At 52.1% G+C, this 12303-nt stretch overlaps 4 protein-coding genes across 4 annotated transcripts; all 4 read left to right on the top strand.

Moving 5' to 3' along the window:
• Window positions 1–710: 710 nt before the first annotated feature.
• On the top strand, window positions 711–3000 carry NCU08158 (dual specificity phosphatase). Its single transcript, XM_954557.2, has 2 exons — window positions 711–885; window positions 1030–3000. The coding sequence occupies exons 1-2, from the start codon at window positions 839–841 to the stop codon at window positions 2297–2299; spliced, it is 1317 nt and encodes a 438-aa protein (XP_959650.1). The 5' UTR covers window positions 711–838; the 3' UTR covers window positions 2300–3000.
• Window positions 3001–3238: 238 nt separating this feature from the next.
• Window positions 3239–6095, top strand: NCU08157 (hypothetical protein). The gene has a single exon (XM_954556.3). The coding sequence runs from the start codon at window positions 3444–3446 to the stop codon at window positions 5844–5846; it is 2403 nt and encodes an 800-aa protein (XP_959649.1). The 5' UTR covers window positions 3239–3443; the 3' UTR covers window positions 5847–6095.
• A 575-nt stretch (window positions 6096–6670) lies between these two features.
• Window positions 6671–8003, top strand: NCU08156 (hypothetical protein; the record flags this gene model as incomplete). Its single annotated transcript, XM_954555.1, has 2 exons — window positions 6671–6828; window positions 6989–8003. 2 exons carry the CDS (start codon window positions 6671–6673, stop codon window positions 8001–8003), a joined length of 1173 nt encoding a protein of 390 aa, XP_959648.1.
• A 2237-nt stretch (window positions 8004–10240) lies between these two features.
• On the top strand, window positions 10241–11635 carry NCU08155 (hypothetical protein). Its single transcript, XM_954473.3, has 2 exons — window positions 10241–10986; window positions 11052–11635. The coding sequence occupies exons 1-2, from the start codon at window positions 10620–10622 to the stop codon at window positions 11213–11215; spliced, it is 531 nt and encodes a 176-aa protein (XP_959566.2). The 5' UTR covers window positions 10241–10619; the 3' UTR covers window positions 11216–11635.
• The last annotated feature ends 668 nt before the right edge of the window (window positions 11636–12303 follow it).

The raw sequence follows: 12303 nt of genomic DNA, 5'->3' as shown, positions 1-12303 counted from the left end.
TTCAGGCGGCGGTTGGGTACCTCTACATTGTTGTCTGTTTGTTGTGGGCGGAATGTGAGACAACTTGCATGTCTTTTCAGCCCTACAAGGAAGCGGGCGCCGTCAGGTTACCCCACTGCCACAGCCCTACCAAAAATGTCTGTGATGGATTTTACAAAATTGGGGGGTTGGTTGGTTGCTTGATTCGTGCAGGGCAGTCGGTCGCTTTTGTTTGTCCTTTGCCCTGGGCCATCCCCTCTGTTATCCGTCGTCCTCTGACACCCAGGGTTTCTGTTTGTCACATTTTGTGTCAGCACACATGGACAATCCAAGGTACCCGCATGATGGTACTGGGGGTACAACTGCCCTGCCCATGCCCGAGCATGCAACGCCTATATCGGACGGAGATTGAATGACCAAGGTTCGCGATAGGTAAACAATCGTACGGTACTGGATGCATAAAACGGTCAGAGTATGTTTGCCCGTTCATGCCGAGTCAAGGGTACAATACCGTGTGATGGTAAGATACGGACGACAAATACATACTTTCACTTGGCAGGAACCACGTATTCAATACGCTCACTGTACGGTACGCCGTTCCATGTACTGTAGCTCTCCATGTACGTAATGGTACATGGCTCGTATCCACGGTAACCAACCCATTTCGGGAATCCCGCAGCGATGAGGGGCAACAAATAATTTCGAAATTTACAGATACGCGACAGAAGCTGGACGAGCAACCCGCCTTGCGATTGCTTCACAAACTTGACGTGCTGGATTCTTTGGTAGCGCCAAATCGAACAGAACCCCAAAGCCCTTCGAAATATCCCAAAGTGACTGCCCGGAGAGACCGGTCGCAATGGCGCTAAATCGCATCAATGGGCGCGAAGACCTCTTCGTAGGAGGGTAAGTAAGTCGCACGCGACCATCTCCGTCCGGACTCTCTGTCCATCCATCCCATCCTCCTGTCGCAATAGAGCTTGCCTTGCTTTTCTTTGGTTTTACTCGCGAGAAGGGAAATGAACTGACACAGTTGTTTTACGAGAACAGCATCTTCGGTGTCAACCGCGCCCGCTTAATCGAAGAAAACAAGATCACGCACATCCTATCTGTCATCAACTACACCCTCCCTGCCGACCCCGCGTTTCGCAATGTCCAACATCTTAGCATCGACATTGACGACGTGGAGGAGGCCGATATTTTGGTTCACTTCCCCAAGATGGTCCGCTTTATCGAGCGCGGGTTGTACGGTGACGAAGCAGCTTCGATAGCATTCGGAGGGGATAATGCGCCAGTAGTAGTACCTACACCCGCGAGCGCGAGTGCAAAGATCAACGGCGACGACGAGACAGCGCACGACGCCGATGCCATAACCGCCGCGCCACCCATCACCACCACCACCATAACATCACAACAACAACAAACAAAACCCGGCGCCGTCCTAGTCCACTGCGCCATGGGCAAATCTCGCTCCGTCTCCGCCATCGTCGCCTACCTCCTCTGGAAACACCCGCACCGCTTCGGGCGGTCCGACCCTTCTACGCCCGCGCGCCGCGCCGTCACGCAGGCCATCAACTGGGTACGACAGACCCGACCCATTGCCGAGCCCAACGACGGGTTCATGGAGCAGCTAGAGCTATGGTGGACCATGGGCTGTCCCCTCGAGTCAGGAGACGACGCGGTCGAGAACCACCCTGCCTACCAGCGGTGGCTGTACAAGCGCGAGGTGGAGGACGCGACAAGGATTGGCCGGGTGCCAGACTGGATCCGGTTCGAGGATGAGGAGGCAGCTAAGCTTGCTTCTGAGAACAACAACAAAGAGGCGGAGGCGGGTGGTGGTGCGGCGTCGCTAAGTCTAAGATGCAAAAAGTGTCGAAGAACACTGGCGACGAAGCCGTTTATTGTCCCGCACCACCAGGGGAAAGGAAACAAAGAAAGGGACTGCGGACATTACTTTGTCGAGGCCCTGTCGTGGATGCGCCCGACGCTGGAGCAGGGCGAGCTGGAGGGCAGACTAACGTGTCCGAACCAAAAGTGTCTGGCGTCCGTGGGGAGGTACACATGGCAAGGGTTTAGATGTAGCTGTGGCGACTGGATCGCGCCGGCGTTCTCGCTGCAGAAGAGCAAAGTGGATGAGGCGACGTCGGCGCCGCATCCAGGTGGTGCCGGTAGGGGGCCTGGCGGCGGCGGTGGTGGGGCAGCTGCCGTGGCGGCGAGGATGGCGGCGTTGGGGATTAGGATGCCGCCTGGTGGTCTGGCTGGACAAAGAGGAGCTGGGGAGGGCGCGGGGGCGGCAGGTGGACCTAAGGAGAACCTATGAATGGATTCTTCTTTTGTGGGTAGAAGTCCATGGCTACCTACAATCTATCTGCCTTTGGATCCTGATCATCCCATCGATCCTTGCCTCGCAAGCTGCGGTGGTATGACGCGGAATGATGCCCTAGAGGAGTTATACATTGCCTGACGGCCTCTGCGAAGAGGATGCGTACTTTTGGGTTTTCTGTACTGGCCTCGCAGGTTGTCAACCAATGTTCAGAGCATCTTCCACGTCGGGGAAAAACACCCAGGAGTATACACACCCCAGTGCGGTCCACAGCAAAGTCCCGTCGTTGAGGGGATGAAGATACCACTCCGGACATCTAAGTGGCGGATCATGAACACTGCGTTACGCCTTTGTAGAACACGAGTTCTCGGCCAGGCAAGTGACGTAAGAGGTTTAGGAAGGGCTTTCCTATGGAAGGCTTATGGTGACAGGAAGATCAGCAGGAGCATTGGATCAGATGCCACCTTGTGCTGAGTACCTAGTTTAGGCCCTTTGATGCTTCAGTTTCCCTCCGAGGATACAGTTACACCTGGGGATGAAGTAGCCCATCATCCCTTGCCTGAGATGGGAGAGAGGTGTAGATTTGAGATGTCTTATGGATTCCTGCTTAGAGACCTATATACCAGTGACGTGAAGTCCATATTTGAATATACGCTACCTCTAGGCATATCGTCTGTTTTCAGAACTTGACACTCAAGAGGAAAGATAGGAACTTTTAAAGTGCCTGCTATCAAGGTTCCCATGAACTCAGGTCGGGAGCTCCAGTAGCACCTTCTCCAGGGCAGTGGTGTAAACGCACTGTCCTCGGCGGCCGAGTGTAACCGTGCACCTCCCGGCAGAACTCGATACATTCACTGTATTTTAGTGTGAGTGACCCCTACCAATCCCTCGGCAGGCTCCGTTCCCTGGGATTTTAAGCTTTCCGGCAGATCTAAAGGGAGCCCCACCTTGACGAGTCCACTGCTGCACGCGTTTCCATCCATACCTTGGGGTTACCTCTACACCTATACTATCAACAAGCACACACTCTCTCCACAGCTTCAGTCTTCACAGTCCACAACAACATCCAGGATATCTACGCGAAGAACAAAGACAACACACAATACGTGCTATTACAATTCAACCGGCTGGCCTATTCAAAATGGCCACCGACTCCTCGTCAGATGAGTCCGACCATCAAGATCATCACCTGGACCAAGACAAACACAATTCGGACGCGAGCAACGACAGCGAGTCCGGGTCCGACTCCGGCTCTGACTTGGCGTCCAATTCGGAAGCCTCTTCGGACTCGGATGACTCCAGCGATGAGGTCTTTTCCTCAGAAGTCTTGACACGTAACAGTAGGGGTATCCAGCTTCTGGCGTCGATGCTCGACCTCGAAGCAAGTGAGTCCCACTCAAGCGAGGATGAAGACGATGACGACGACGACGACGACGATGACGACCTTGCCGAACACATCCACGAATACCCCAACTCTCGCCAAGCCAGGCGCAACCATCACCAGTCTTTCCCAAAGTTTGCCCTCTTGCCTTATGAGCTACGCCAGCGCATCTGGGAGATGTTCTGCCCCGACCTGACGGCAAAGTCACGCGTTTATGAGTTCCGTATGGTCTTCCAACTAGCTAACCTGCCCAACAATCCGCTGGAGGTTTGGGAGAGTCATATACTCGAGCAGCAAACGGCCCCCGCCCGTGTCATGTCGGCTGTTCACCGAGAAAGCCGCGAGCATGTGCTCAAGAAATTTCCCGACGTCCTCACCTTCCGCAAAGGCCGAAACACGATCCGTTGGGATTGCAAGAATGACGTCGTGATTTTAGGCGGCAAAGCCCCCCCTCCCTTTTGGCCAATACCAGGCTTTTCAGATCAAATTCGGAACCTGGCGCTCGACGTCGAGCTACGCCGCTGCCTTGATACCTATCTGTTATCGGAGCGGCCTGAATACGAACAATACTTCAAGGAATTTTGCCCTCAGTTGAGCAGGGTGTTCTGCGTCATTGACGATGCCGATTGTCCGGCAAGGCTTCTGCGCTGGTGCGCAAACAGAGAGAATCGCCATTATTTTGTGCGAACCCAAGAAGAGGAGCCAGGCGTTGGAGAGGATGCTGAGTACATGTATTGCTGGCGCAACCCCTCCAGGACACGCGAGTTCGCTGTCGACAATAGCATTCCTGGAGGTCTGGGCGATTTCGTTTCTCGATCACTGGACTACACACAGAAGGGAGGCACCGACACAGAAAATATATTTCAACCCCTCATACGCTTCTCTTATGAAACCGGCCTCCGGCGCTTTGAGAAGATCGTCAAGAAACAAAATGATAACACCGACTGGAGTTTCTCTGACAATGATTTGGATGACGAGTCAGTGAATGAGGAGCCCGATGAATATGAGAGCTCAGGGATCGATGATTCCGAAATCAGCGAGGACGGGGGCACGGGGTCGGAAAGTGGAGATGATCTTGTCGTCGTGACAGATGATAGCGACCAAGAGGAGGAGGAAGCTTCGAGCGATGAAGAAGAACAAGGGCCATTCCATGCAGCACGTTTAGCTAATTTTGACAATGGCCCCATCGAAATCCTTGACGACTCCGATGATGCGTCTCATTCTGGACACAACGCCCATCAACATCCTCACCTCGGTCCAAGCGACAGTGCTCGCTTCTCCAGCATGGAGCCGTCAGATTCCTCGACGCTGGATCATGAGTCAACTTCATCACCCCGAGCTGGACCCTCTCGCTCCAAGGGCTCCGGCAGAAAACGGGTTCTGGAATCGGATTCGGAACAGGAAGAGAATCACGATGGACCACCCAGGAAAGCAGCGCGTATCAGCAATGAGAGTCGACGCCGTGCCCGCGCCACGGTTGTGCTTTCGGATGATGAGGATGAGGATGAGGATGAGGATGAGCAGATGGGCTACGAGTCGACCACAGAGAAAAAGAAAAGTCCTGAGGGCAGTAAGGCTGGTGAAAGACCCAAAGACCACGTGGTCATCTCGGATGACGATGAAGACGAAGAAGAAGAGATGGTGAGGCGACGACGCAAGCAGAAAGCTAAGCATCGTCACAAGATCGTGTCAGACGAGGAAGAGGAGGACGTAGAAGAAGAGGAAGAAGAGGAGGTAACGATGCCTAAGAAAATCAGATCCCGTCGCCAATTACGGCCCCCGGCTTCCGATACAGATGATGACGAGGACGAGGACGAAGAAAACGGATCATCCACGAGCGATAGTGATGACTCGGACTCGGACGACTCCTCGGACGAAGAAGACCTCCCCGCCAAGCCTTTGACTCTCGCAGAAAAGCTGGAACTCCATCGCCGAAATAACCCTATCCCGGACTCAGACGATGATAACGACAATGACGACGACGACGACGACAACAGTGTTAGCGGGGATGATTACGATGGGCGAAACTATGCGGATTTCCAGGATGACGAAGAGGGGAATGAGATATCGGGTGAGGATGATGACGAGGATGAAGATGACGAAGGCGGGCTCATAATTGATATGGCGGACGAGGAGGACGAAGAGGATGAAGACGAGTATTAGTACATACTTGATACAGGTTTCACCGCAAGAAGGACGCTGTGCTGATGTTCCTCGTCTCCACGTTTGGCTTATGAGGAGCATGGAACTTTGAACAAACTAAATATTTTTCTCTCGTTGTAGCCCGGAGGTGGTTGGAAAGACGCAGCGTATATGGTTTCGCCCGGGTATCATTACATCGGTTTCGGCCGTCAAGAGGAGGATAGAAGATATACAGATTAATGCTTAACAGTTTGTTAACGCAAGACTTGCAACGTCTTGAGACAAGGGAAAGAAGTAGGGATTATGGCGCTGCTATTGGTCCACACCACGCCAAAACCAGACTAAGAACAACTGTTGATCATGTCCCACCAGGTGTCCCACACTCATGTACACTACCAAAACTTGACTCCATTCACAGCGGTCAAGGCCAGGAATACCACCTCCAAAAGTAGTCAATAGCCCTCCACAAGTACCAAACCAACGAACTTGACAGGGGCAAATTCAGTTGACTGAAGTAATTTAGGCAAATCATCAACATATGGTGGGAATAGGAGAAAGGGAATGAACGAAGCATCATCACCATTCCCCGAAAATGATAGTAAACTGTTCAAGGGGGTATGGAAGTTGCTATCACACCAAGTTTTGGCTATCTGTCATTTAGGATCTACACAGTTGACTACCAGTTTGGTGGTAGAATCACGGTGAGCCGAGGTTCCACTCTCGACTTCCCACCCACCACGTTGGCGGCTCACGCTTACTCCAGTATAAGAAGCCGTCTCACCACCCCCATACGATAACCGTCAACTTGAAACATAGAATCATCAACTACCATTCAACCGCCCACAATGACCGAGCCTGTCGAAACCTACAATTTTTATCCCGCCCTGCAACGGAACGTGACGCCCACTGCTTCCGGCTCGGAAGTGGTGAGCTACACCTCTGACCTGGGCAACGGCGGTCCGATTCTCACTCTCGTTCACGGATATCCTCAATCTTCACTCATGTATGTAGATACTTACCTCTTGAGCACCTGTCCTGACATGACATGACACGACATGCCATGACCTACCTCACCATTTCACTTCACGACACTTCTTTTGATTCTGGTCCACACCGCCCATTTCCCCAGGTAACTTGACTAACTCTCCTCACTCACATCACAGCTGGCGCCACCTCGTCCCCCTCCTCCTCCCCAAAGTCTCCCTCTTCATCCCCGAACTGCCCGGGTACGGCATCAGCACCCCCATCTCCGCCGGTACAGGCGACCACACGAAGCGCGCCGTCGGCCACGCCCTGCTCGATGCTCTCGCCCAGGTGTTTGACACCAACTCTTCCTCTTCATCACCATCATCATCATCATCATTACCCCGACAAGTAATCCTCGCCGGACACGACCGCGGCGCCCGCATCTGCCACCGCCTCGCCGTCGACGCCACTTCTAAAACCTCCTCCCCTGATTCCTCCTCTTCCCTTCCCGACGACGAAACCAACAGCAAGTCCTCCTCCTTCTTCTTCTCCCACCACAACTTGACCATAACCGGGCTCATCCTCCTCGACATCCTCCCGACCAAATCCCAATGGGACTTTTTCTCCGTACCTTTTCTCTCGCAGAACTACTTCCACTGGCCCTTGCTAGCCAACGTCGAGCTCGCCGTGCCGATGATCACAGCGTTTGGCATTGACAAATGGGTGCGCGGCGGGCATTTACGGCTCGTCGGGTCGGCAAGCGATAGTAAAGCCCGGATTATGAGTGATGAGGCTGTCGATATACATGTCAAACTGTTTGAGAGGGGGAAAGAGACGATAAAATGGACGTGTGAGGATTATAAGGCTGGTGCGCAGAGGGAGGTGGATGAGCAGGTGGAGGATTTGAGACGGGGGAGGAGGGTGGAGGTGGATACGTTGGTGATGTACAGTCGGGAGAAATTGGGGAGGGGTGGGGGGGTGGATGTTGAGGGGGTTTGGAGGGGAGGTGTTAATTGTAGGGAGGAGAGTGAGGGGGAGGGGGAGGGGGAAGAAAAGAAGAAGAAGAAGAAGAAGGGGGATCAGTGGGTGGGGGATGGAGTGGAATTGGAGGTGGTGGGTGTTGAAGATGGGAGAGGACATTTCCTGCCGGAGGAGGCGTATGATGTGGTTGGGGAGAGGGTGGTGAGGTTTTTGGAGAGGTTTGGGTTGTAAAACCCATAGGTGGATGGGGTCATGCTGAAAGAGATTTTGATAGTGGAAACTCATTCATTTTGACTGTGAGGCGCGCATGTGTGTACGTGAGGGCATTCCCAGTTGTGAACGAGGCGAGCATTCGACTATTGGAGCTTTGTTGTAGTCGATGAAATATCACTCACGGTTGCCTTGAAACGGAGTTTGGAATACTCCGCCATTTTCTGATCCGCCCTGCAAATCATGGTTCCGGAACCCGGCATGATGGGTTGAATGCCCCCGCTTTCAGATTATCCACATGCTTGATGCGGAGGAGGAGATTGGATATCTGAAGTGGGCTACAGAAAAACAAGGATATCAGACCACTTACACGACAATTGTGGCCCGGTGAAAACCGCTTTGCCCGGTATAACTGGGTCTAGATGGGCTACATGGGTAAGATAAGCTATGATTCGACTTGTCGCTTCTGATGATGGCGCAAAGTCCGACCTACACTTGGATATTGAGCAAGTGTTTTATGGCTCTGGTGTTTGGTGGTTAACAGTTTTTGTAGACTACCGAGCTCTCTCTTGGCATGGTGGTGCGCGGAATTGGAGTCATCGATTGCAGTGATTGATCGACGGCTTCCAGGTTCAGGTACCTAATGGAGGGGGGGGGGGGGGGGGGGGGGGGGGGGCACATGATGCCGTGAAATACAGTGTACTGTTGCAGCCCTAAATCTGCCCTGACCCGCTCCAAGTGCCGAGCGATCTGGGTGAGACAAGATTCACAAACCTCTCTCGCTTCTCCGTGATGACTCTCATCGTTGTGATTGTTGACTCGATCTTTCTTTGAGCAAACCCTTTGAGTATTTGGATGTTTGTGGAGGACTTTCAGCGGAGAGTCCCGCCACTTTCTGCTCAAGGACGCAAGCGACTAGTGTAAATGAAAATTCTGTTTTTTTTTTTTTTCCGGGAAGGGCGGTTGCGTGAGTCTTCACCGATGAAAGTTCCGCAGCTTCCCGTTCGGAATGCAAGAATTGCAAAGCTTGAACTCTTTCAGGTCGAGATCTGCGCACCCTGACACACACACACACACACACATACACACACACACAGGGAAAAAAACAACAACAGAGAAACCACCCCGGCCGGAAACGAAACCGAACGACAGAGATGGATCGATGCCGCCATCAATGCCATGGTCCTTGGTCCTTCCTTGGTTCGTGGACATGGATGAATGCCCCGCTCCGCCATCCCTGCCGTGGTTCAGACTGGTCGTTTCTGGTCGTCAACGTCGACGCATCCATCAGCGCATCCAGACCAAGGTGATGATGCATGTACCAGACCAGATATCATCATGCGATACCCTCTTTTTTTTTTCTCTTCAGGATGAAGAGGAGAATGGGCGGTGTCATGACACTAAACCGCGTCATGGGAGCAACACGCCATCAGAGTTGCAGAAGTCAACGTCACCGTCGCCATTTACCGCTCGCGGGTCGGCACTCGTCCGGGCAGATGATGGGCTTTTGCAATGGTGAAAATGCGATAACGGCAGCCCAAGGCGGCGTGATGTGCTCTACACCCCTGCTGCTAAAAAGTGATGATAAGGCGAGTGAAAGCGAATAAGGCGAGGAAGTTGTTGTCGAGGTGTGTGGTGGTGGTGGTGGTGGTTGATCGATGAATGCCGCAACCAATGGCAGCTATTGGTCAGTTGAATGATTGATTGTTTGATTGCCCCCTCCCTCTTTGTGACCTAAGCAAGCATATGCTTTGCGGTTTGATTACGGTCAAGGTAGGGCGCAAAGCTTAACCTTCGAGAAGAGCAAATCGATGAGAAAGGATCTACACCATAAGAGAATAATGGCCTTTTCCATCTTCGTCAACACTCTGTCACTATCAGGTCAGTGTCAGCAAAACGCGCTGTCAGCAAAACACGCCGGCTGTGGTCGGCACAGTTGGGTTGGGTCCATGATTAGGTAGGTATTCCAATTTACATGGCACAGTCACAGACGAAGGGAACTAAGCAACAAGGTGCTCCACACAAATATTCATGCAGCTTCACCTTGATGGCTGGACCATCGGAACCAACCCACCCACCCCCCCTCGGCTCCTTGCTCGAGGGTGATGGAATCACCGAGGCGGCATGAGCAAAGCTAGCTAGCAAACGCCGCCTTAGAGCCCCCCATTGGAGAATAAGCTCTCGTTCGCCTTTTTCTTTTGAAGACCCCTGCTGCCGATCCGGTCCCAGTGAACAGGGTGACAGCTCAGTTCGAGTAGGCAGCCCCCATGTCAGGCAGTCTCGGACTTCATGCAAACTCTCACGACAAACTTTTCTTTTTCTCTGCTTCTTTATCTCCGTGTCTGGTCCATAAAAAAGCTCTACGACCCTGCTCTTTCGGCCCTGTTATTTCGTCTTGCCATTTTCTCTCTTTGTCACCAGTTTTCTGCACCCAAGCCATATACGCACTCGTCAAAGCAGAGCACCCTCCAAAAATAATCTCACCCACCAACACACGGCTCTAGCCGCACGAATAACCGACTGTATCGTCGACATAGACCGATCCAGTTTCTACATGAAGCAGGGATTATCGTCCACAATCTCAACACACCTCATTATCAGCTTCACCTCGAACACGAGGCTCCATCAACTCAAGTCATGTCAAACCTACCCAACTCCCTTGGAACTCGCCAAAGGTCTTTTCTCCGAACCATCTGCGCTCGACCAAGTTTCTACAGCCGTGCATCCTCACCACAAAATTACAACGAGGACGCCATAACTCCGTGCCCGGTCGAATCATCTCACGACGACGAGGAGCACACGCCGCTTTCCAGATCATCCTCCTCCAGCTCACTGCGAAGCACGAGATCCCTGCGCTCCAGCATCGAAGACATGAGAGACTACAACGACATCGACCCCCAGCTCCTCTGGCGGCGCATGCTTGCCATTCAACGCACCTTCGGCTGCTACAACTCGACACGCATGAACATTGCCATTGAGATTGGCGAACAGAACGCTTCTGTCCGTACGTGTACACTGGTGAAAACTCCTAATTTATGAAATGGTGGCCTAACACAGTTCATCTTCTAGCATCACGAGTATGTCTGGATTTGCTGAATGACAGCATTGATACTCTTCCCAACGATATCAAGCAGCGAATCGAAGACTTCCTCGCATGCGAAGACGTCTCTAGGTCATCGTCATCTTGCAGCAGCAGGAGGAAGTGGAGTTGGAGGCATCTTCTGCATGCTTGATTATCATTCAGTGAAACCAACTAGGGCTGGACCCAAGATTGCTTGGGGGTCTTGTTGCTTATCCCTTTGTTGAGAACCACTCTGGGTTGGTTGGTTGGTTGGTTGGTTGCTCGGTCAGGCTTTTCTTTTTCCTCCTTTCATGATATATACCCCTTTTTAGAGATACGCGGGATGCACGGGAATGGCGCAAAACGGTGGCTTTTTTTCCTCGGACGCGTCATGTTCGAGATTGGCACGTTGGTCCGGAAGTTTACGGGAAGATTTGTCAAAGAAAGTTTACAGAAGCATTAGATGAGGAATTTGGTTGGAGGATCGACAAATACACCAAAGTTGCACCCACATTGTTGAACGGGCGTTTTATTTCACTATTTCCAATTTCCAAAAGAAGCAAACTACGAATGAGGCACCCAGCGAGTTGTGGTTGGATATCAGGTTTACAGCTGTTATCTCAATTCTTGTGGCGTTTGACAGCTCTGACAGCGACGATAACAATTGCCTGAACACGAGATGTTTGGGCCCCCAACAATCCCAGAAGCAGCAATTCATAAAAGCAATCGACAGTGTTGGTGAAGCCAAGCCAAACAGACGTCTTTCCCCCAATGTACGTCGTATTGTTCTTTCTTTTCGACCAACTCGAGTCATGGAGCCTTTCGTCTCCAATCTCCCAACACCTCGATTTGATCCCGAGCTCCAGCATAAAAAACGACTTGTGGAAAACATCCCATAATGCAACCAACCAAAACAAAAGTCTGTTTCGCATTGTCGTCAAACCCAACAACGGTCGTGTTTGTGCCATTCTCGGCTTTCCCCGATTCGTAAACGAACCGATCCATGACATTGACCCCTGGCACCTGCCTGACCCGACCCAGGCAGTAAAAACCCCCCCCCCCCCCTTGAAAAAGAAAAACAAAACCCACAGTTCAAACCCCAGGATCGATCAAACAGCATACACAGTAAATAACCCATCAGAAGAACCTCCTTTGTTTGTTATGCTCCATTTCCATTATTTTTTCCCCTTCCACCCCAGGGCAGTCAGTCTCCGAACTTAACAACTCCAACAACCCTTCTCGATCCCCGCTCATTCATCC

Source organism: Neurospora crassa, linkage group VII (assembly GCF_000182925.2).
Source record: "Neurospora crassa OR74A linkage group VII, whole genome shotgun sequence".
NCBI lineage: Eukaryota > Fungi > Ascomycota > Sordariomycetes > Sordariales > Sordariaceae > Neurospora > Neurospora crassa.
The sequence above is the reverse complement of the archived record's forward strand: the minus strand, read 5'-3'. Positions and strand labels throughout refer to the sequence as shown.